This window comes from Esox lucius, chromosome 17, assembly GCF_011004845.1.
Source record: "Esox lucius isolate fEsoLuc1 chromosome 17, fEsoLuc1.pri, whole genome shotgun sequence".
NCBI classification, from domain to species: Eukaryota; Metazoa; Chordata; class Actinopteri; order Esociformes; family Esocidae; genus Esox; species Esox lucius.
Genome location: NC_047585.1, coordinates 27,491,746 through 27,511,673, shown reverse-complemented (window position 1 = coordinate 27,511,673; position 19,928 = coordinate 27,491,746). Strand labels below are relative to the sequence as shown.

The 19,928-nt window shown below is 39.7% G+C and overlaps 2 protein-coding genes across 2 annotated transcripts; one reads left to right on the top strand and one right to left on the bottom strand.

Annotated features, from left to right (window-relative positions):
- The first annotated feature begins 1,188 nt into the window (after positions 1 to 1,188).
- c1galt1b (core 1 synthase, glycoprotein-N-acetylgalactosamine 3-beta-galactosyltransferase, 1b) lies at positions 1,189 to 10,011 on the top strand. Its single transcript, XM_034287486.1, has 5 exons — positions 1,189 to 1,481; positions 2,057 to 2,316; positions 3,903 to 4,567; positions 6,981 to 7,299; positions 7,370 to 10,011. The coding sequence occupies exons 2-4, from the start codon at positions 2,091 to 2,093 to the stop codon at positions 7,296 to 7,298; spliced, it is 1,209 nt and encodes a 402-aa protein (XP_034143377.1). The 5' UTR covers positions 1,189 to 1,481; positions 2,057 to 2,090; the 3' UTR covers position 7,299; positions 7,370 to 10,011.
- A 67-nt stretch (positions 10,012 to 10,078) lies between these two features.
- tac3b (tachykinin precursor 3b) lies at positions 10,079 to 14,193 on the bottom strand. The gene is made up of 7 exons (XM_010881641.3): positions 14,118 to 14,193; positions 11,471 to 11,603; positions 11,211 to 11,310; positions 10,952 to 10,978; positions 10,785 to 10,838; positions 10,531 to 10,603; positions 10,079 to 10,395 (listed from the first exon to the last, which is right to left on the bottom strand). The coding sequence occupies exons 2-7, from the start codon at positions 11,576 to 11,578 to the stop codon at positions 10,377 to 10,379; spliced, it is 381 nt and encodes a 126-aa protein (XP_010879943.1). The 5' UTR covers positions 11,579 to 11,603; positions 14,118 to 14,193; the 3' UTR covers positions 10,079 to 10,376.
- Between the last annotated feature and the right edge of the window lie 5,735 nt (positions 14,194 to 19,928).

Sequence of the window (19,928 nt, the reverse complement as noted above, 5' to 3'; positions counted from 1 at the left end):
GAAGAGAGCTGGGACCACAGTCTCAAAGAAAACAATTAGTAACACACTAGGCCGTCATGGATTAAAATCCTGCGGCGCACACAAGGTCCCCCTGCTCAAGCCAGCGCATGTCCAGGCCCGTCCGAAGTTAGCCAATTAATCCAAGCTAGAGAGGCTACTTTGTTTTACAGATGAATATAAGAGCTGGTACAGCGCTTCTGATTGTTCTGGCCAAAGTCACAGATTATAAACATACACTATCTCAAATCACTGTATTTGGAAAAAGATGTTCCCTAAATTCTAGCCCTCATTTGACACTGGCAATGAAAGGTGTGTCTTTTGGCCAAGATGAGGAGACTAAACAATTTGGTTCTACTGTAGACATTACATTGTCATGGTCAGGGAATAATGATATTTTTAAGACAGGAAGAGGCCTGTTTGTGATAAAAATGTTTTGCATTCTTAACACCACACTCAACCAAGTTCTACAGGCTCTCAACCTATCTTTATTACCTTCCTGTGTTGCTACAAAAAGGCCCTGGGAAGCTGCAGCTGGTGGAATCGATTCCAGAACGCTGGCATTGCAGGTGCCATGCTGTACAAACGGAACTACACATGAATTCCTAAGTAAATATACTGTGTGACTGAGAGCTGTCTTGCATATCGCTCATCTGAATATCTGCAGAGAAGTTCGTGGCAAGTGTCAATGTAATTTCGCTAATTAGTGCAATGTACACCTTATAACAAAAGAGCCTCGTTCACATTTGCACTTTCAATATAAACACAACGAAGAATGCCCCCTAGCGATTGTTGCTGCATACTTTGACATTTTTCAAAGCTTCATTTCAGCGCAGCAAGTTTAAGTTCTCTTTGAAACAATAATCATAAGATAACGGGAAGTTAGAATCCCAGCTCTTTTTTGTAGGTCAGCTTGATGTTACAGAAACAGGTTGAGTAAAAGTAACCTAACAAAACCAATTTTATTTTGTTCTGAAACTTCATATTTCTCGTACGTTGAACACAAAGGTCATATTTTGCAATCTCTGATGAGATAAGGCCTATCATCCAAAGCGCTACAGACTGTACCCTTGTCCAATCAAGAAGCGGAACAAGATTGCGTGAATAGGACGTACGTTATAATGACACGTTGAAAAGTGAACGTTAACAGAATGCACGTCGCAAACCGGCGTACGGATACGTAACCAATGGACGTGAATACTATGAAAGCGACGTTTTCAATCTTCCCAAAAGTATCTCTGGTGATATCTCTTCGGCAGTACGGGTGATCTGACTGTTAGTGATCCCTTTGCTTTGGTCCTTCGCAATCGTTCCCGGAAGTCTCGCCATGTTGCGCCTCTAGTAACTATATGACCATTTGGAATATCGTATTTGGTTTGATGCTGTTTAACTCGTGAGCAAATGTCACTCATGACAGGCACCACAAATTCCCCAGTTTTCATCTGGACACAGATGGACTCTTCCGCAATGGAGTTTAAATAGTGGTAAGTGCCTTAATGATTTTGTAGTGTAGCCAGGCTAGCTAGTTAACTTAGTAATAGCATAACCAACCAGTTATTGTTTGGTGAACCGCTCCACCATCTGACATAAGGCCACCGGTAAAGTGGTCTTATATGTTACCAGCCAACAGTCTCACCCTTCCATACTGTGTCCTAAATTTAAAGTAGCGAAACTGAACACAACAATATTGTAGTTAAATCGTGGGATCAAGTTACCTGGCTAGTTAACTTAGATATTAGCTCGCTACGCCAAATTGTTGGTCATGGTAATTGCGCTCGTTTTTTTTAATAGATCACAGACCAAAAATATACTGTGTTGGCATACTATTTAACATTATATAATATCGTGCCTACAGTATAACAACTCAATGGAATTAACCAGCTGTTGAGAGTTTTCTCGCGAGTCCCTAGTAATGTAACGCTACACACCATACTGTAGTTAAGCTGAATTTTGATATAGATGATTTCAATACTACATTATTGTCAAATATCTGTTGTAGGATAACCCCACCCAGTCTTTCTAGGTTAAGCACACATTTTCCCTGTTCGTCTTGTTGTAGGGATTCAGTTAAAGGTACATCTTTGGAATTAGACATGAAGGCGGTGGGCTCGCGATGCGCCTTCTACATAGGCTTCCTGGTGGGGTCCTGTACTCTCTACGTGTTCCTGCGTCAGATGTGGTTCGAGAGGACCTTCCCAACACCCCAGTTTGAAGGCATGGAGAAGACAGTGACTCATCTATTAGATCTGAAAGCAGACAGCAAGAACTGGAAGAAAGATAGGTTGGCCCTCTTCAACCTCAATCACCCCCACCACACAGGTAAAGAGCCAACGGGAGGTTGTTTTGGTCAATACTAAGCAAATACTGCTAAATAGATATTGGGAGGGGTTCCATACATTAGCACATTCTTAGTGTGATGTAAACTTGCCACGTATACCAGACAGCTTTGTCATAATAGCCCAGGTGATTGTCAGGCCCGTTTTTTTTTTTCTCAGACATAGTCAAACAGACAGATGGCAGTTGGTAGGTCCTGGTTATTTGGTAATCATTAAGTAGAGGCACGATTTGTTATAAAGGGATATACAGTGCAGTGAAAAAGTGTTTGCCCATTCCTGAGTTCCTATTTGTCACACAGAATAGTTTCACCTCTTCATAGAAAATTTAATATAGGATGAGGAGAACCCATGTAAACACAAAATTCAGTATTTAAATAATCTTAAATAAAGTTATCCTACACCAATGGGCCCTGTATGAAAAAGTGATTGCCCCCTTAGTTACTCAGTTAACTCACTAACCAAATTCAATTGATCATTGGATTCAGTTGGAGCAGACACACCCTGAATTGACAACTGACAGCCCTGTTAAATCTGAACATGACTTCTATAGAATAACAACCTCTGGATAGAAACCTCACTGTTGAAGGACTTTTGATAAGGCTGTGAATCTGAAAGAAAATGACTTCAAACCATTTTACTAAAGTTACAAGTGTGTAGATTAGGAAAATGGTAAAAAGAAAAATCCAGATGTTCAGTTGGATCAATAATCACAAACATTTAGGTGGCATCACAACGACTAGGTACTGCTAAAAAAAGACTGACCCTCAAAACTTAGCACTCAAACACAGATAGTGGTTAGAAGGAGCCATATGAGATGACACAGAAAGGCCAAGGCTGGGAGTGGAGTAATAGTGCCGGAGTCAACCAAATCAAGAGCTCTGTATAAAATTTGCTTATGGCTAGAAAGAAGCCCTTACTTAACATTTGAAAGCCCATTTGGAATTTGCTAGAGTACGTGAGTGACCCAGCTGTAATGTGGAACAAGGTTATTGTAGTCTGATAAGATGTGAGTATGAGTGCTTTCTGGCCAAAACTGAAACCTCTTTGTGGTGCAAACCTAACAATGCCCATGTTTCAAGACATCACCCTAACACTATGGGTGTGACAGCATCGTGCTGTGGGGATGCTGCTTATCGTAAGGGTCTGGACATCTTGGTAATACAGAATGGAATAACGGATGAAGCAAAATACAGGGAGGTTTTGCTGATAGACAGTACTGTGCATAAGCCTTAGCCACCTGAAAGTCGAACTAAGGCCATATATTTGGGTAGTAGATGTTTTAAAAAAAAATGTGTATAAACAGTATAATATATAAGTACATGTGTATATAATATACTCCACAGTTCAAAAGTTTGGGGTCACTTAGAAATGTCCTTGTTTTTGAGTGTAAGAAAAGCAAATTAGAATAACATCAAACTGATCAGAAACACAGTGATCCCTGCTTTAAAGTCTTGCTGTGCCTGTTGTAGGTAGTTCCTTAAATGTGGTCTGTGGTTTTGGAGTGGGACCGCACACTTCTAATAAACCGGATCATAGACTGTTGGATAGTGAACCTGATGCATCCCCCAGGTGAGGACAGCCGCATGGCAGACGAGCTGTACAGGAAGGTGCGTATCCTGTGCTGGGTGATGACTGGGCCTAATAACCTGCAGAAGAAGGCTCGCCACGTGAAAAACACCTGGAGCCGCCACTGTAACGTGGTGGTGTTCATGAGCTCTGTGGACGACCCTGACTTCCCCACCGTGGGCCTGGGGACCAAGGAAGGCCGTGACCAGCTCTACTGGAAGACCATACGGGCGTTCCACTATGCCCTGGAGAATCATGGCCACGAGGCCGACTGGTTCCTCAAGGCTGACGATGACACCTACGTCATCGTGGACAACCTGCGCTGGCTGTTGGCCAATCACACGCCCGAAGAGCCAGTCTACTTTGGACGCAGGTTCAAACCCTACACAAAGCAGGGCTACATGAGTGGCGGGGCCGGCTACGTGCTGAGCAAAGAGGCCCTGAAGAGATTTGTGGAGGGTTTTAAAACCAAGGTGTGTACCCACACAACCCCAGTGGAGGACCTGGCTATGGGCCAGTGCATGGAGAAGGTGGGTGTGGTGGCCGGGGACGCCAGAGACACTGTCTTCAGGGAAACCTTCCACCCTTTTGTCCCCGAGCAGCATCTCACTGCCAAGTTCCCCAAGAGCTTCTGGTACTGGAGCTACTGCTACTACCCCATCTCAGAGGCAAGTACTGTGAGGCTGCTCTTGATTGTTCGTCTGAATAAGTATGTGAGACAAAGCTTAGGCTCAGCTGTGATACAGTATGGAGCAATGTTTATTTACTTATTTTCCCCCAAAAAAATTCTTAATACACTATTTGCTGTTGTTTGAGAGATACTTGTATTTTTATTTACTTTTGCCTAAAAGATAATTACCAGACTAGCATATACCAAGCCACGTCATTAACAATATACAGAATAGTCACTGCTATGGCCCTGACTGACCTAGTGAAACCAGTTTTACCAGTTCTGTGGTTGTGGATGCATTTAATAAGTGGATAGAGCCTTTAAGCCAATTGTCTTTCAAGGTCTGGATCATGATACATACTTAGCCATTCCATTGTAATTTCTTCTATTGTCGTGTAGACTGTTCATTGTCTCTGGTTGCTATAGTGCTGTAATAGCCCTGGGTTTCAGTGGTGGCACAGGGATTCAGGTGGGTATCAATGGGTCACGGGTGACCGTATTGATGGAAGTGGTGTGATTAGCTGTCAGTGGTGCTATATAACTCCGGTATGGGGTTGCCCGTGCGCTTGAATAAAATGCCTTTTCAAAGTTTTTCATGTTACATATACAGGTGCTGGTCATAAAATTTGAATATCATCAAAAAGTTGATTTATTTCAGTAATTCCATTCAAAAATTTTAACTTGTATATTATATTCATTCATTGCACACAGACTGATATTTCAAATGTTTATTTATTTTAATTGTGATGATAACTGACAACTAAGGAAAATCCCAAATTCAGTATCTCAGAAAATGTGAATATTACTGAAGACAAAAAAAAGTGTTTTTAGAAATGTTGGCCAACTGAAAAGTATGAACATGAAAAGTATGAGCATGTACATCACTCAATACTTAGTTGGGGCTCCTTTTGCCTGGATTACTGCAGGAATGCGGCGTGGCATGGAGTCGATCAGTCTGTGGCACTGCTCAGGTGTTATGAGAGCCCAGGTTGCTCTGATAGTGGCCTTCAGCTCTTCTGCATTGTTGGGTCTGGCGTATCGCATCTTCCTCTTCCATCCCTTCACCTCTCTATTAATGTGCTAGGGCTCAGAGCTCTGTGAACAGCCACCCTCTTTAGCTATGACCTTTTGTTTCTTGCCCTCCTTGTGCAAGGTGTCAATGGTCGTCTTTTGGACAGCTGTCAAGTCAGCAGTCTTCCCCATGATTGTGTAGCCTACAGAACTAGACTGAGAGACCATTTGCAGGTGTTTTGAGTAAATTAGTTGATTAGAGTGTGGCACCAGGTGTCTTCAATATTGAACCTTTTCACGATATTCAAATTTTCTGAGATACTGAATTTGGGGTTTTCGTTAGTTGTCAGTTATAATCATCAAAATATAATCTTGAAATATATCAGTCTGTGTGGAATTAATTTATAAAAAAGTTTCACTTTTTGAATGGAATTACTGAAATAAATCAACTTTTTGATGATAATCTTATTTTATGACCAGCACCTGAAAATACTAATGTATTTTTCTATCCATTTGTATAATTCACTCTGAATGCCTTATAATGAAGAAAAGGCATTGCCATTGCAACACATAGCTGTATTCTAGTAATATAATCTAAACTGTAAACTGTACCGACTTACTCAACTAGTAAAATCTGTTCACTTTCGTTTTCACTGTTAATCACTTATATGTTGCCTCTATTAGCTTACATATACTTGACAACTCTTTGAGAACAACGATTTCACAAATGTTTGATTTCTGAGCCAGCGGGTAGCAGCGAGCCTTTTCAGCACCACCCAAACCACAGAAATTCTAATATATTTGGCCCCATCTTTGGATTTCACATCACTGGTAAAACAGATGAAAGTCTTTTATTTCAGCTCATGAAACAGTACCAAGACTTACCATGTTGTTTATATTTTTGTTCATTGTAAATGGCAATAGCACTTTTTTTTTGTTTCAGTTATTCAAATTATGGAGAATGTAATGCATAGAATAATGATTAAATTACTCTACAGCTGCAGCCCTGTTGTTCATTCCATTTAATTAAGCAGTAAGTCAGGCATACCCAGGGAAAACATTTGCCAGTCCTCCTGTGACACAATTATCCTCAAACAGTGTGTGATTGTTCATGTATTATCAAAACATATCAACATATCTTGCCCCAAGTTTTAAGAAATCCTGAATAGTAAGTCTCGTTTACCTCACTTTCTTGCACATTCCCCTGGTACTCTGGCTTACTCCAACTTTGAACGTGTTTCAGTGAACTCATCTGAAAATCAAGGGCACTGCTTATTGCCTAAAACCTGTTCCATCCAAGTTGAGTCCTCTGTACATTTCTATGGTCTGCTCCCATTGTCTCTATCCCTGTTCTCTTCTCCAACCTTGCTCTAATCCTGTTATTTTGTACCATCCTCTAGGGGCCAAACTGCTGCTCGGACCTGTCTGTGTCTTTCCACTATGTGGATTCGTCCCTCATGTATCTGCTAGAGTATTACACCTATCACCTGCGTGCCTTTGGCTACAGGTACCGATACCAGCCACTGGTCCCCCAGGGCTATAAGCTGGAAGCCTGGGATGGGTCACTAGGGGGACATTACTCCAAAGAGAAGCTGGCCGTCCCGAGGGGGCCAGTGGCGAAGGTGGAGTCTCCGTCCAGGCTGGGCCAGGTACAGGAAGTGAAGCCTCCTGCAGAAGAGATGGACCTGCCTGCTGTTGCTCAGGCGGACAAACAGTAGCTGTGTGTGTGTGTGTGTGTGTGTGTGTGTGTGTGTGTGTGTGTGTGTGTGTGTGTGTGTGTGTGTGTGTGTGTGTGTGTGTGTGTGTGTGTGTGTGTGTGTGTGTCAGCAGTGATTGTGGGTATGGTCATTTCAGAGCTTGCATGTGTTTACTGTTGTGTGCAAGCACCCACACACACGTTGATGAGTGAAGAGCATGTGCAGAATGCGGTGCCTCCAAAGAAGCAGACATTTTGGGGGGGGATTCTGTCAGTGGTGAAGGATCTGCAAATCATTTCTACTGTGACTACAGGACTGGTTGTAGGACAGTGGGTGTGTTCCGTTGTCACTGGTGGCAGCCACATGCTTTTTAGTCTTTTGTTTGTTATTGTTCGATACCACACAGTCTATGTTCAAATTTCAATGGTCAGCAGTTGTATTTGTGGGTTTATATATTTAACATAACTGGTAAATCATCTATTTTTAACCAAATTGTTTGAATGCCCTCAACAGTTTCCAGACTACTGTCTTAAGACTCAAGAATTTCAAGAATGACTTCCAGAGGGTATTGATTTGGCAGGGTGACTGTTGGAGGTTCCTTCAGGACTGGTTCCCCTCACTCCTCCACACTGCCAGGTTGAACACTCCTCCTGGCTTTCACTTTGACCAGACTATTTTAACTGGATTAATCAGGAAGGATTTTGCTGGTGGATTTAGGCTCTGTTGCCCTTGGTTTCCCAAACCTTTTCTCTGGTCCCCCAGATGTCCCTAAACTGACACACCTGAATTAAATGAGTCAAATAATGATCAAGCCTTTAACTAATTGAGTCAGGTGTCTGGGATGGGGCAAGGGAGTGGTTTGAGAAACTTGACTCTGCCCTAATCATAACCTTACCTACTATTGGTTAAAACCCCATTGTTTCCCAGATTAAGCCAAGTCCTGGACTCAAAATCATATCTAATGGAAGAACGTCATGGACATACATTTTTTTAGTACTGGACTAGGCCTAATCTGTGTCTTGAAAACTACTCCATAGAAACAGGTGAGAAGCTTCTGTCTGCAATAGAAGATTAAGAAGACCAGCCTCTTGAGTATAATGCCCCCATTTCTGTTGAAGAGTTGGAGTGGCACATTACCTTGTCACCCCCAGTAGCTTGTGCCTTGTGAATATGGATTTTATGCACCAAGAGACAAAGCCTTTAATCCTGGGGGACCCGGCTTTGTTCTGTCACCCACGGTTGCTTGTGCCTTGTGAGTCAGAATTGTAATGCACATTCAGCTGCATGTTTTGAATCTGCACTGTGACAAAGTGTGAGACTTCTATTTTCAGAGTGAATAAATCTTGTTTATATGTTCCAGACAGATAGGGAAATCAACTACCTGTGCTTAATGAGTTATGTTATCTTAAACAGCTTTTGCACCATGTTAGGTTGGATACAATGAAGTTTGTTTTATTCTTGATTTAATTTGATAAAATCATATTTTTATGATGGAGGAGATGGTATTTTAAAGTATTTTTAATGGAGTGGAATACTTTTAGAATTTGCTTGTATTACTTTCAAACCAAACATGGATGATTAAAGTATTTAGGGAAGTATTTTATGGGAAATTACCAAATCGGTGGGGATGTCATTTAATGACCGATCTGTGTTTATTGTTGATTCTTCAATGTATTATTATCATATGAAAATGCACTCTTACTCTTTAACATTCTTGTTGACCCATTGATCACTCCATAAGCCAGAAAACCGTGCACTGTATCTTTTATTTTTGTCTTCCGTTCAGTCTCTCTACCACGTCCTGTGTTTTATTGATGTCTGTATGTTTAGACATTTACCTTAACACCCACGGTGCTGTATATTGGTCTGAGACATTAGCGTAAATAAGAGGTTCTGCATGTACATCCACAGTAACTTGAACAGTAAATTGAATCAACATGTGAGCAGAAATAATTATTTTATACCCGTTGGTTGTTTAAACCACCTGTCGTTTATGCTTTTCGTTCATTGTACGAGTCACCCAACTGGTTTATGGGTTTTGCCTGACTTTGAATGGTTCATAAAGGCCCTGGAGCTGTATTCGTTTTGTATGTTCTTTATGCCCACATCCTGGTAGGCTGAGGAACGCGTAACTAGCAGCTAATGACGTCAGTTAAAAGCTTCTGTTTAGTGGACATGTGCAGAGCAGGTCCTCTCTTTCAACCATAAGACAGAGTTAAAGATGCAGTCCGGGACTTTTGCGAGTTACAAAACATATTTTTAAGCCTCCCATTTTGGGTTGGATATATAATGTTGTTTAATATGTTTATGTACATAATCTGTAAGTAAAGTCAGTATCATACTTCAGTTAGCCATGAAGGTAAAGGTTTGAAAGTGGTTTTAATGACAACGGGGTACATTATTGGCACATGACAGTACAGTCTTTTGTCCGGCAGTGCCATTTATACAAACTGACCAAAAAACTCAGGAATGCATCTTTAAGTTTGCTTTAAATAACTGCCTATTAACACATCCATGGAATCCTCTTTCTGACGTAGGTCTGTTACAACACCCCAAATACAACACTCATTGATGATTTATAGTCCACTGGGAGAGGTTTACAGAACTACTCATTTTGTCAATTCATTTTGGCAGTGTGGTAAATCTTTTGTGAGGAAGAGAAAAGTTTGTCTTTTGTTTGAATCAATTCAATGGAAGGTAATTTAACCTGCTTAATAAAGAAGTATGTATTTGACCCTTGGGTTACTTGTGCCTTCTGTTTGAATGGGGAAAAGTCTCTTTTATGAGGTTATATAAGTTTATGGCTACATTACCCAAATGTTATTTTCTCATCTCTTCCCAACCAACAGAGGTTAGTTATCCTGATCACACATCCCTTAATTTGGTGTAATGTAGACATGTTTGTGCAACATTTAAGAACATACTATAAAAGTACCATGTTGGACCACAACAACACTATATTTTCTTTATGTTACAAATATCCATTATTTCTGATCTTGTGGTTGTGAGAGGCAAGTGCAGGGGAATAACGGCATGAAGGATGAGTCCAGCGTGGCCCAGGCTGCTGGTCAGGGATGTTGAAAGGAGCGAGACTGGACCCTACACACCAGGTACAAATCTGAGAGATGGAAGGAGGAAAATGTTGGGCAGAACTCAGTGAAGACTCAATTTACTCAGTAGACACGGGTCTTAGTTACAGATGTCTAGAAGCATTTTGTCATTTTTAGGCGGGGTCATTTCATGTTGTACTTGCCTCAGTCTTCCATTCTTGATGAGAATGCCTCTTAGCTGTGGGTATTGTTCCTCCCTCCAGGATGATGGGAAGGCTATTCCCATGCATAAATCAACAAGTTAATCCAGGAATGTGTCCCCCAGCCTTCTTTAGCCATAACTTCTTGTATTTGGGAATTCCCCACCGTGCCATTGGATGGCAGAATGTCCAGGCTTTACCCACCCACCTCCAGGACAACCTCAGCTCTGTGTAGACCCCAATAGCTAGTTACTCACCTGATCCAGAGCTCCTTCGACCCAGGAGGCCCACAAAGACATCATCCATGTCTCCTACAGAAAGAGGGGTGTTCAGAGGTTAAGAAAAACATTGTCATTGCATCTGGAACATTTTCACTGAAAGGTGTTAAATAAAATGTGAGCGATTTGAAACATTATTTTCTTACTTTTTTGTGACGGTTGAACACTGACACCTGTAAATAAGATGACTGCAAATTACTGCACAATATGTTGCTACCATCTGAAGAGAAGTTATCTGAATGGATTAGTCATAGACAAGGGGCTTCATGTAGATGAACCCACTGTGTATCAAATATTACTGCTTTATTTGCATATCCGAAAGGCTGATAAAATATATAATGAGAAGTCAGCTACCAAGGATGGCGAACAAAGGCTCTTTAGCACCCCAGATTCCCAGCCTCTCACCTGCACTCCTCCTGCCCATCAGACCCACAAAGGTGTCATAGTCAATGTCACTGTATCTTGTAGAACGACTTAAATCACTGCTGAGGTAGTCTGGTCTGTCCTGAGTGTGCAGACAGTTGGAATCAATAAAATACATTTTTTCTTTTTCTTTTTTATCTATCATTTAGCATTTAGTGTGATGGAAATACTGTCCATCAGCTACATGAGCTAACTGAATTATGAAGGACAAAAATGTATTTAGATACTGTAACAGTATATACCTGCCGTATTGAGTTGTAGGAGTCTTCTTTACAATCTGACTCCATGGGCCATGAGATGAGGGTAACCAGAATAGTCAGAATGGCCAGCACCCAGCTCTTGGTCATCATCTCCTTGTTGTCCAGGTATTACAAACTGGTAGAGGAGTTATGCCAATCATGGTAAATGGAAGGATTAAAATATTTATAGTACTAAACATGCAAATATTAGTTCTTACATAAACAAATAGTTGCATATATATAGATATATAACATTCTAATTTGCATATACAGTATCTCACAAAATTTAGAACACCCCTCACATTTCTGTAAATATTTGATAAAATCTTTTCATGTGACAACACTGAAGAAATGACACTTTGCTACAATGTAAAGTAGTGAGTGTACAGCTTGTATAACAGTGTACATTTGCTGTCCCCTCAAAATAACACAACCCACAGCCATTAATGTCTAAACCGCTGGCAACAAAAGTGAGTACACCCCTAAGTGAAAATGTCCATATTTTGTGTGGCCATCATTCTTTTCCTGGACTCCCTTAACCCTCTTGGGCATGGAGTTCACCAGAGCTTCACATGTTGACACTGGAGTGCTCATTGGGGTCATTATCATGTTGGAATTCCTACCCTGCAACCCAGTCTCTGAAGGGAGGTGATCATGTTCTGCTTCAGTATGTCCCAGTACATGTTGACATTCATGGTTCCCTCAATGAACTGGTGCTCCTCAGTGTCGGCAGCACTCATGCAGCCCCAGACCATGACACTCCCACCACCATTCTTGACTGTAGGCTAATCCTCACCTGGTTGCCGCCACACACGCTTGACACCATCTGAACCAAATAAGTTTATCTTGGTCTCATCAGACCACAGGACATGGTTCCAGTAATCCATCTCTTTAGTCTGCTTGTCTTCAGCAAACTGTTTGCAGGCTTTCTTGTTCATCATCTTTAGAAGAGGCTTCCTTCTGGGATGACAGCCATGCAGACCAATGTAATGCAGTGTGCGGTGTATGGGCTGAGCACTGACAGGCTGACACCCCACCCCTTCAACCTCTGCAGCAATGCTGGCAACACTCACGTCTATTTCCCAAAGACAATCTCTGGATATGACGCTGAGCATGTGCACTTAACTTCTGGCGAGGCCTGTTCTGAATGTAACCTGTCCTGTTAAACCGTTGTATGGTCTTGGCCACCGTGCTGCAGCTCAGTTTCAGGGTCATGGCAATCTTTTTATAGCCTAGGCCACAATAATTATTTTTTTCAGATCCTCAGAGAGTTCTTTACCATGAGGTGCCATGTTGAACTTCCAGTGACCAGTATGAGGGAGTGTGAGAGCGATGACACCAAATTTAACACACCTGCTCCCCATTCACACCTGAGACCTTAATGAGTCACATTACACTATTGTTCCCAGTGGTTTAGACATTAACCACATCGTACCTTTGACACAGTCAGTAATGTTGCACACAACCATTTGAACAGAGGAAATCAACCAATGCTAAGCTGCCTCATAAATTCAGCTGTTGTAATTTTATTCGGTGAAACAATTTTATTTCATTTATTTTAAAAGAACCAGATTTATAATGTATATAATGTTATTTATATATATATACAGTATCTCACAAAAGTGAGTACACCCCTCACATTTTTGAAAATATTTTATTTGTTCATGTGACAACACTGAATAAATGACACTTTGCAACAACGTAAAGTAGTGAGTGTACAGCTTGTATAACAGTGTATATTTTCTCTCCCCTAAAATAACTCAACCCACAGCATTTAACTGATAACAACAATACCTCGGCATTCTAATGTTGCATTCAAAACTACTCCAGATTTGGAAATCTATCATGTCCATTGTCCAACCTCCAACTGGGAGATCTGAAAATAAAGCTTAGACTGAGAAAATTATTTCTAAACCTAATTCTAATTCAGAAAATGGGGGAACCTCCTAAAGTGCAGACTTTCTGATGTTATGATGATAAATTGCATCATGATTTGACTTTTTTGGTCAAATAGGGTCTGGCAGGGGTCTGAGATGCCTGGGCAAAGGAAACATGCCCATTGTATCATTCCAATGAACATCTATATGATGTAACACAATGAGATGTGTAGGTCACATTTGATGCTTTTTTACACATAACACAAATAATATTACACATATAAATTGTCTTACTGCAAAGTAAGTTAAGCACATAATTCAATGATATTACATTAGGGGTACATTCTAGATAAGAACACATTAATGCTTAGCAACCATTATGGGCTTAACAAGTTTACATCAGTTAGTAGAACATCGGCTTGTGGGTTTGATTCCAATCGGTAACAGTTCATCGAAGTACGAAAAAATCCCTACGGCACTCTGGATAAGAGCACCAGCTAAATGTAAATACTGTGCATGCAGGTCTATCTTTTAGCATTATACATTGTAGTGGCTTATTATATGTAGTCTACACAAAATAGCAAAAATTTGCATGTTGTGCATTAGTGAGCCTCTTGCTGGAGACTTCTGTCTTATCATGTGTACATATCCAAAAACATTCAATAGCTCTGTTTTGTTACATGAGTGTAACTAAAAATACACAGGCTTACAGTAAAAAACATTTTGACATGTTTAAGAATGTTTTAATGGACTAAGAATAAAATAATTCTTACCTTATAATGTTGATGAGAGAGAGTGCTCCTGGTGCTTCTTCTGTGTAGCTCGCCTTTAGTCTTAAGTGAAAATGAAATGTCCACTGCTTGTTGAAATTCCACCACAATCTGTCTCACCTAATATCTGCCCAATTATAGGTACAGAACAGCACAAGGGCTCCAATCAGACTTCAACCATAGCTACACAATCACTCTTTTTCTCTTTCTCTCTCCCTGTCTTTCTCTTTTTCTCCCTGACCCCCCTCCCTCTCTATCTCGCTCTCTCAAACATCATTATCAAAAATATGTAGTAACATAAAATGCACAATATTTTATTATAACCACAGCAAGTTTATACCACAATGTTGGCTACTGTATAAATAATTAACAGTTCATTGAAGAAGTAGAGATGTAACTATTGAAATACATTTTTCCAACCAATTCACATTATATATTTTATGTCTGGATGTGGTAATAGACATTGAGGGAGTTCTCTTAGGATGTCACGTGTTAAACCAAGCAATAGTCTGTCACATTACTGTGAAAAAGCATTCAGAATGCAGTATCATTCTCAAATGGAATTTGAACAAATTTTTGCTCTGTTATTTGTATTGTCTTGCTTCCAGCAATGACTTTTTTCTAATAGCTAATTAATTAATGTGTATTTACTACACTTACTGCAACTGATCTATGTGTTTATGCTTTCTAACTATCATTTAGGCACTAACTGTTAATTGCTCTAGATATGAGCATCTTCTAAATGACTCAAATGTAAAAGTAAAATTGATAAAAACAGTAACCTGCACTGCTTGGTCAAGTGTTAAAAAAAAGCAGCTTTGTGCACTTTTCAATAAACTACAGTATGTTGGAATTTTCTGACTAGTTTTCATTGGGGAAGTAGATTGTGGTTTTATATGGAGAAAAAAAATCTGTTTTTTCATATAAATATATGTAATCCTACTGATTACTCCACATGCCTAATTGTGTCAATTATGTTTTAAGCAAATTTTACTGTAGGCTTTGAAAAGGGCAACTGGCTTATGCCCAGGAGGTAGTCAGGTTACAAAAGGAATCCAGTCCACTTCAACATGTGGAAAACACAAGTGCATGATCAGTTTAATACATTCCCCTCAGTGCTTGCATTTACACAAGCAAACCCATTCGGAAATTGTTTTCACTCAAAGTTAGAGCTGGTGTGTAAAGATCTGATTGATGTGATTGGTCAAAAGATCGATTTCTAGAAAAGGAGTAGGCTAGGATTAGGTTTAGGCTAGCTTTCCAATTTCTTTTGACTGAGGCTGCCAACCTATAACTCCTTGTAATGCATACTTCATTATCCTCTATGTCACTCTGAAACTTCTTTACAGGTAGAGCCCTAATATTGCTTTTTTCATATTTGAATCTCAAAATAATTTTCTCAAGTATTCTGTTGGAAAATTACTACATTCTTCTCCACTATTGTGATCAGATAATAGGAGACATGTAGGTTTGAAGCCACAGTTTTTAATTAGAATCTTTAAGAAGATCGATAAATAAATAATTGTTTTATTGTTGAACAGATTTTTGTTGAAGACAAAAGAGTGTCAATAGTTGTTTGGCCCTGAAATTTCTAGGCAAATGAGAAGATGATTGAATGATGAGCAAACAGATGTAAGGAAAAACTTTTGATTAGACCGTTGTGGGTGGTTGATTAAACCATTGACTGTGGCAAAATTATTCAATACAAAGTGTACCCATCTGTCCTTTAAATGAAGCAGACTGGAACAGCACAGTTCTAAAGGCTTCTATAGCCTTGTGACTGTATGTCTGCAAACATACATTTATCACATTTGACAAAAGGTGTGTGTATTCGTGAACAGCTTTTACTGTACTATATAAATGGTGACACAAATGTCCCTAATCAGGTGAATCCACACAAACTTAATTAATTGGGACATTTTCCCAGTCCCCTTATTGAAAAAGCAAATATTTTATTGTCTTGGGTGTTAAGGTAAGATTAAACGTAATAATTGAGGATAGAGTCAGAATTAAGGTTTGGATTAGTGAACATTTATTTTTTAAACTGTACTTTTGGTTCTTGCTCATGGTGATGTCCCTCTAGTATATGTGGAAGATAAATAGGACACAGGGCTTGGATTTTCATCCCATACATCTAAAGAGATGCCTGGAGGCATATCATGTGGGGTACTGTATGTATTAGTGTCTGAGCTGTATGTCATTTGACTGTAGAGACAATTTGTATTTCTCCTCACAGTAAAATGTCTCATTAACTGTTAACCGGAAGAGAGGCAGCAAATCCTTGTTCAAACCTTATGGGGTGGCAGGTGGCATAACATTTAAACATTTAACTTGTATTTGCCAGCCTTGAGAATTGAGCTGTTTTGGACTGCTGTGTTGTAGTCTGAAAGACTGTTATTGGACAAGTGTCACCCAAAAGAGATACTCAGAAAAGCTTTGTGTCTAGTAGCTATCAATTACTTGTAAAATGGTTGAGTTTCGTAGTTGATGTTGTGACCGGCAGATCATATATAGATGGTGTAATATTGAAAACAGAGGGATTTCTGGGCATGATGACAGTGTTAAAGGATTCCGAAGTTGAAAACATTTGGATCATAAAATGTAATACTGGTCAATTTGATCCCGCTCAGCAAGTATTTGTTTGATATTATATTATGTTCCCACACAATAACGTTCCAGACAGTTACTGTCTCTGTGTCTTTAATCAACACGGGTCTGCTACTCCCTGCATTCTCCTGCAACTGTCCTCAAGAGTCTGTTTTTGGTGGTTTTAAATATAATTCATTATGACTTGTAGAACGGAGAAACCTAGTTCCTCCTCTCTGTTTTTCACTGAACGCTCTCTTCCCAATGTCTTGATATACACTGCGCATAGAAGTGCTTTGTTATTTCAATACATTTGCGGCACTTGGGCTCAGATTGATGAGGTGAACGAAAAAAAGGAAGCATTGTAAGCATCCAAATGCGTAGTTTGTAGTAGGCTACAGTGTTCCAGAAAGTTATTTCCCCCATAGGATGAAGACAGTTTCTCACATCAGTTATGAACCCCGTCTCCAAGGATTACAAATAGCAGCAATCTATACTTTTTATTCAAGCAGGAAATCCCTGATTGTGTTTTTGCAACATAATAAACACATATGAACTACAATATAAACGACAAACTTTTTTTTAAGTTTGGGAAGCAGCATACACCTTTTTAGATAGGCAAGGTTGTAAAACGAGTTAGGCCATTTTCGCCATAGGATAAAAACAGCACACTCAGCATCAGCATATGTTTTGTAAAATTATGAATACAAATATTGTCAAAAGCATTGCCATGGTTACAGTCATGCATTTTGGAAGTAACCCCAAACGTAGCCCAGATTTCTAGAAATATAACAGATATGGCAACACTCCATCTTGTTCCTGTGCAACTTGGTTGACAGGTCACATCTGAATGTCATTGTTAGTTGGCTTTCAAGTATCCAATCATAGTGTTCTTAGCATACCACACTACAGTCCAATCAGAAAAGCTCAACCTAGCTAAAATTCGAACCCCTTATTGCATTTGCAATGCGAAGCATTGCAAAATTAAGAGACTACTCCTAATTTTTCTAAAATCAGCATCTCTACATGTATGGCAGCCATTCCATTCCAGTGTCTGCAACACAGGCACACCTCATTTTAGGTAATCAGGTACTGATTAGGTGATTACTTGAACGAAATCTAATTTAACAAGGAAAAGCATAAAAACCACTGCTGTGATCATTACTATCCTCTTGTAATAGGACCAGCTGGATGGCAAAAACAGTGCAAGTAGTACCTCAAAGGTAATTTGAATAAAAAAGTAACTATTCTGCATGACAAAAGAGTTGAAAATAAAAACTTCAAGTGGGGAAAAGAAGAGTTCAGTTCTGGCTTTACTGGCACAGGGATACAGTGAGCGTCAGGTTGCTTCCATCCTGACAATTTCATAAGAACAAGGTCAAGCAACAGACATTGGGGACAACAAAGCTACAGACTGGCAGAGGGCGAAAATGACCGTCCAATGAATGAGATGACCATCAACTCATTCGAATGTCACTCAACAACCATAGGATGACATTAAGTGACCTACAGAAAGAATGGCAAACAGCAGCTGGGGTGAAGTGCACGGCGAGGATGGTTCGAAACAGGCTCCGAGGGGCAGGGCTGAAGTCGTGCAAAGCTAGAAAAAAGCCCTTCATCAATGAGAAGCAAAGAAGAGCCAAGCTGATGTTTGCAAAAGACCATAAGGATTAGACCGTAGAGGAATTAAGTAAGGTCATCTTCTCTGACAAGTCAAATTTTCTGCTTTGCCCTACATCTGGTCGTCTAATGGTTAGACGGAGACCTGGAGAGGCCTACAAGCCACAGTGTCTCGCACCCACTGTGAAATTTGGTGGAGGATTGATGATGGTCTGGGGATGCTTCAGCAAGGCTGAAATTGGGCAGATTTGTCTTTGTGAAGGACGCATGAATCAAGCCAAGTATAAGGTTAGGCTAGAAGAACACCTGTTTCCTTCTGCTCTGACAATGTTCCCCAACTTTGAGAATTCATTTTTCCAGCAGGACAATGCTCCATGCCACACAGCCAGGTCAATCAAGGTGCAACTTGTGTGGATGGAGGACCACCAGACCCTGTCATTGCCAGCCCAATCTCCTGACATGATCCCCATTGAAAACTTCTGGAATTTCATCAAAAGGAAGATGGATGGTCACAAGCCATTACCAAGATTTTTGTTCCAGGAGTGGCATAAAGTCACCCGACATCAATATAACAGATTGGGGGAGAGCATGCCAAGACGCATGAAAGCTGTGAAAACATTAGCATTTTGTTGTTGAAAAATGAATATGAATTTGTTTACTTTGCATTATTTGAGGTCTGAAAACAATGCATCTTTTTATAACCAGTTGTTATTTTCTAGAAATAAATACTCTGAATAACAATATTTTGATTTGGAATTTAGGAGTCTGCAGTTTATAGAATAAAACAAAATGTTTTACTCAAACACAAACCAATGAATAATAAATAATGATAATTTTGCATTGGTCTATACATTTTTTCAAGAGCTGAATATACAGCTTCCTTTCCAAAAAGTTGAAAAGGAAGGTTTTGAGTGAGGAACAGAAGAGTTAAAATTAAGAGACATCTGCAAATTGAAGAAAAAAAAATTCATTTACAACCGTTTTGGAAAGGAAAGAAAAAGGTGCAGTGATCTCTTAATTTTTTCCAGAGCTGTATATGGGTTGTTGAAGTGACATTGACATTTTATGGTTCTGAGCATCAATCACAAATAAAAAAAAAAAATAATTGTCAAAAAACGTTTTTATTTTGTTCAGAACATGCTGCTTTATGTGAACACACTGAACATTCATGCAATTCATCCCTTACCTTTTCAAAAATGTTCAACCAAACATGAAAAGCTCATATGGTGTGACTGTCCCAAGAATGTTTCACAACGTTTAAACTTGAATAAACCTAAGGAAAATAAATGCAACTCAATAAAGTACAGAATGATAACTCAGATGTCTATTTGTAAGTCTCATATTTTCCAGGCATAATATTTTGAGTCAGCTCTGATCAAAAAGGTTTTGTCCCAGAAATTAAAATAATATAGAGTTTCACTATATTGTGATATTTAAATGGGCAATTGTTTGTTGACCCTTGGGGAGAAGGGGTCCTTGTTCAACCAGGAAGTACTGAAAACACCTCAGTAGGACATGGAAGGGTTACAATGTGAGTTGTCTATTGACATTTTTTCAATAAATCTAATATTTTTGTCACTCCCACTTCAGTACCCTTTCCCAGTGTCT

Bases quoted from the DNA above. Each gene is read 5' to 3' on its own strand.
- c1galt1b (XM_034287486.1), top strand. From the start codon at position 2,091: ATGAAGGCGGTGGGCTCGCGATGCGCCTTCTACATAGGCTTCCTGGTG. The intron at 2,317-3,902 runs GTAAAGAGCCAA...TGCATCCCCCAG, and splicing joins CAATCACCCCCACCACACAG to GTGAGGACAGCCGCATGGCA. The intron at 4,568-6,980 runs GCAAGTACTGTG...ACCATCCTCTAG, and splicing joins GCTACTACCCCATCTCAGAG to GGGCCAAACTGCTGCTCGGA.
- tac3b (XM_010881641.3), bottom strand. From the start codon at position 11,578: ATGATGACCAAGAGCTGGGTGCTGGCCATTCTGACTATTCTGGTTACC. The intron at 11,311-11,470 runs GTATATACTGTT...CTGCACACTCAG, and splicing joins CCTACAACTCAATACGGCAG to GACAGACCAGACTACCTCAG. The intron at 10,839-10,951 runs GTAAGAAAATAA...CTCTTTCTGTAG, and splicing joins TGTTCAACCGTCACAAAAAA to GAGACATGGATGATGTCTTT.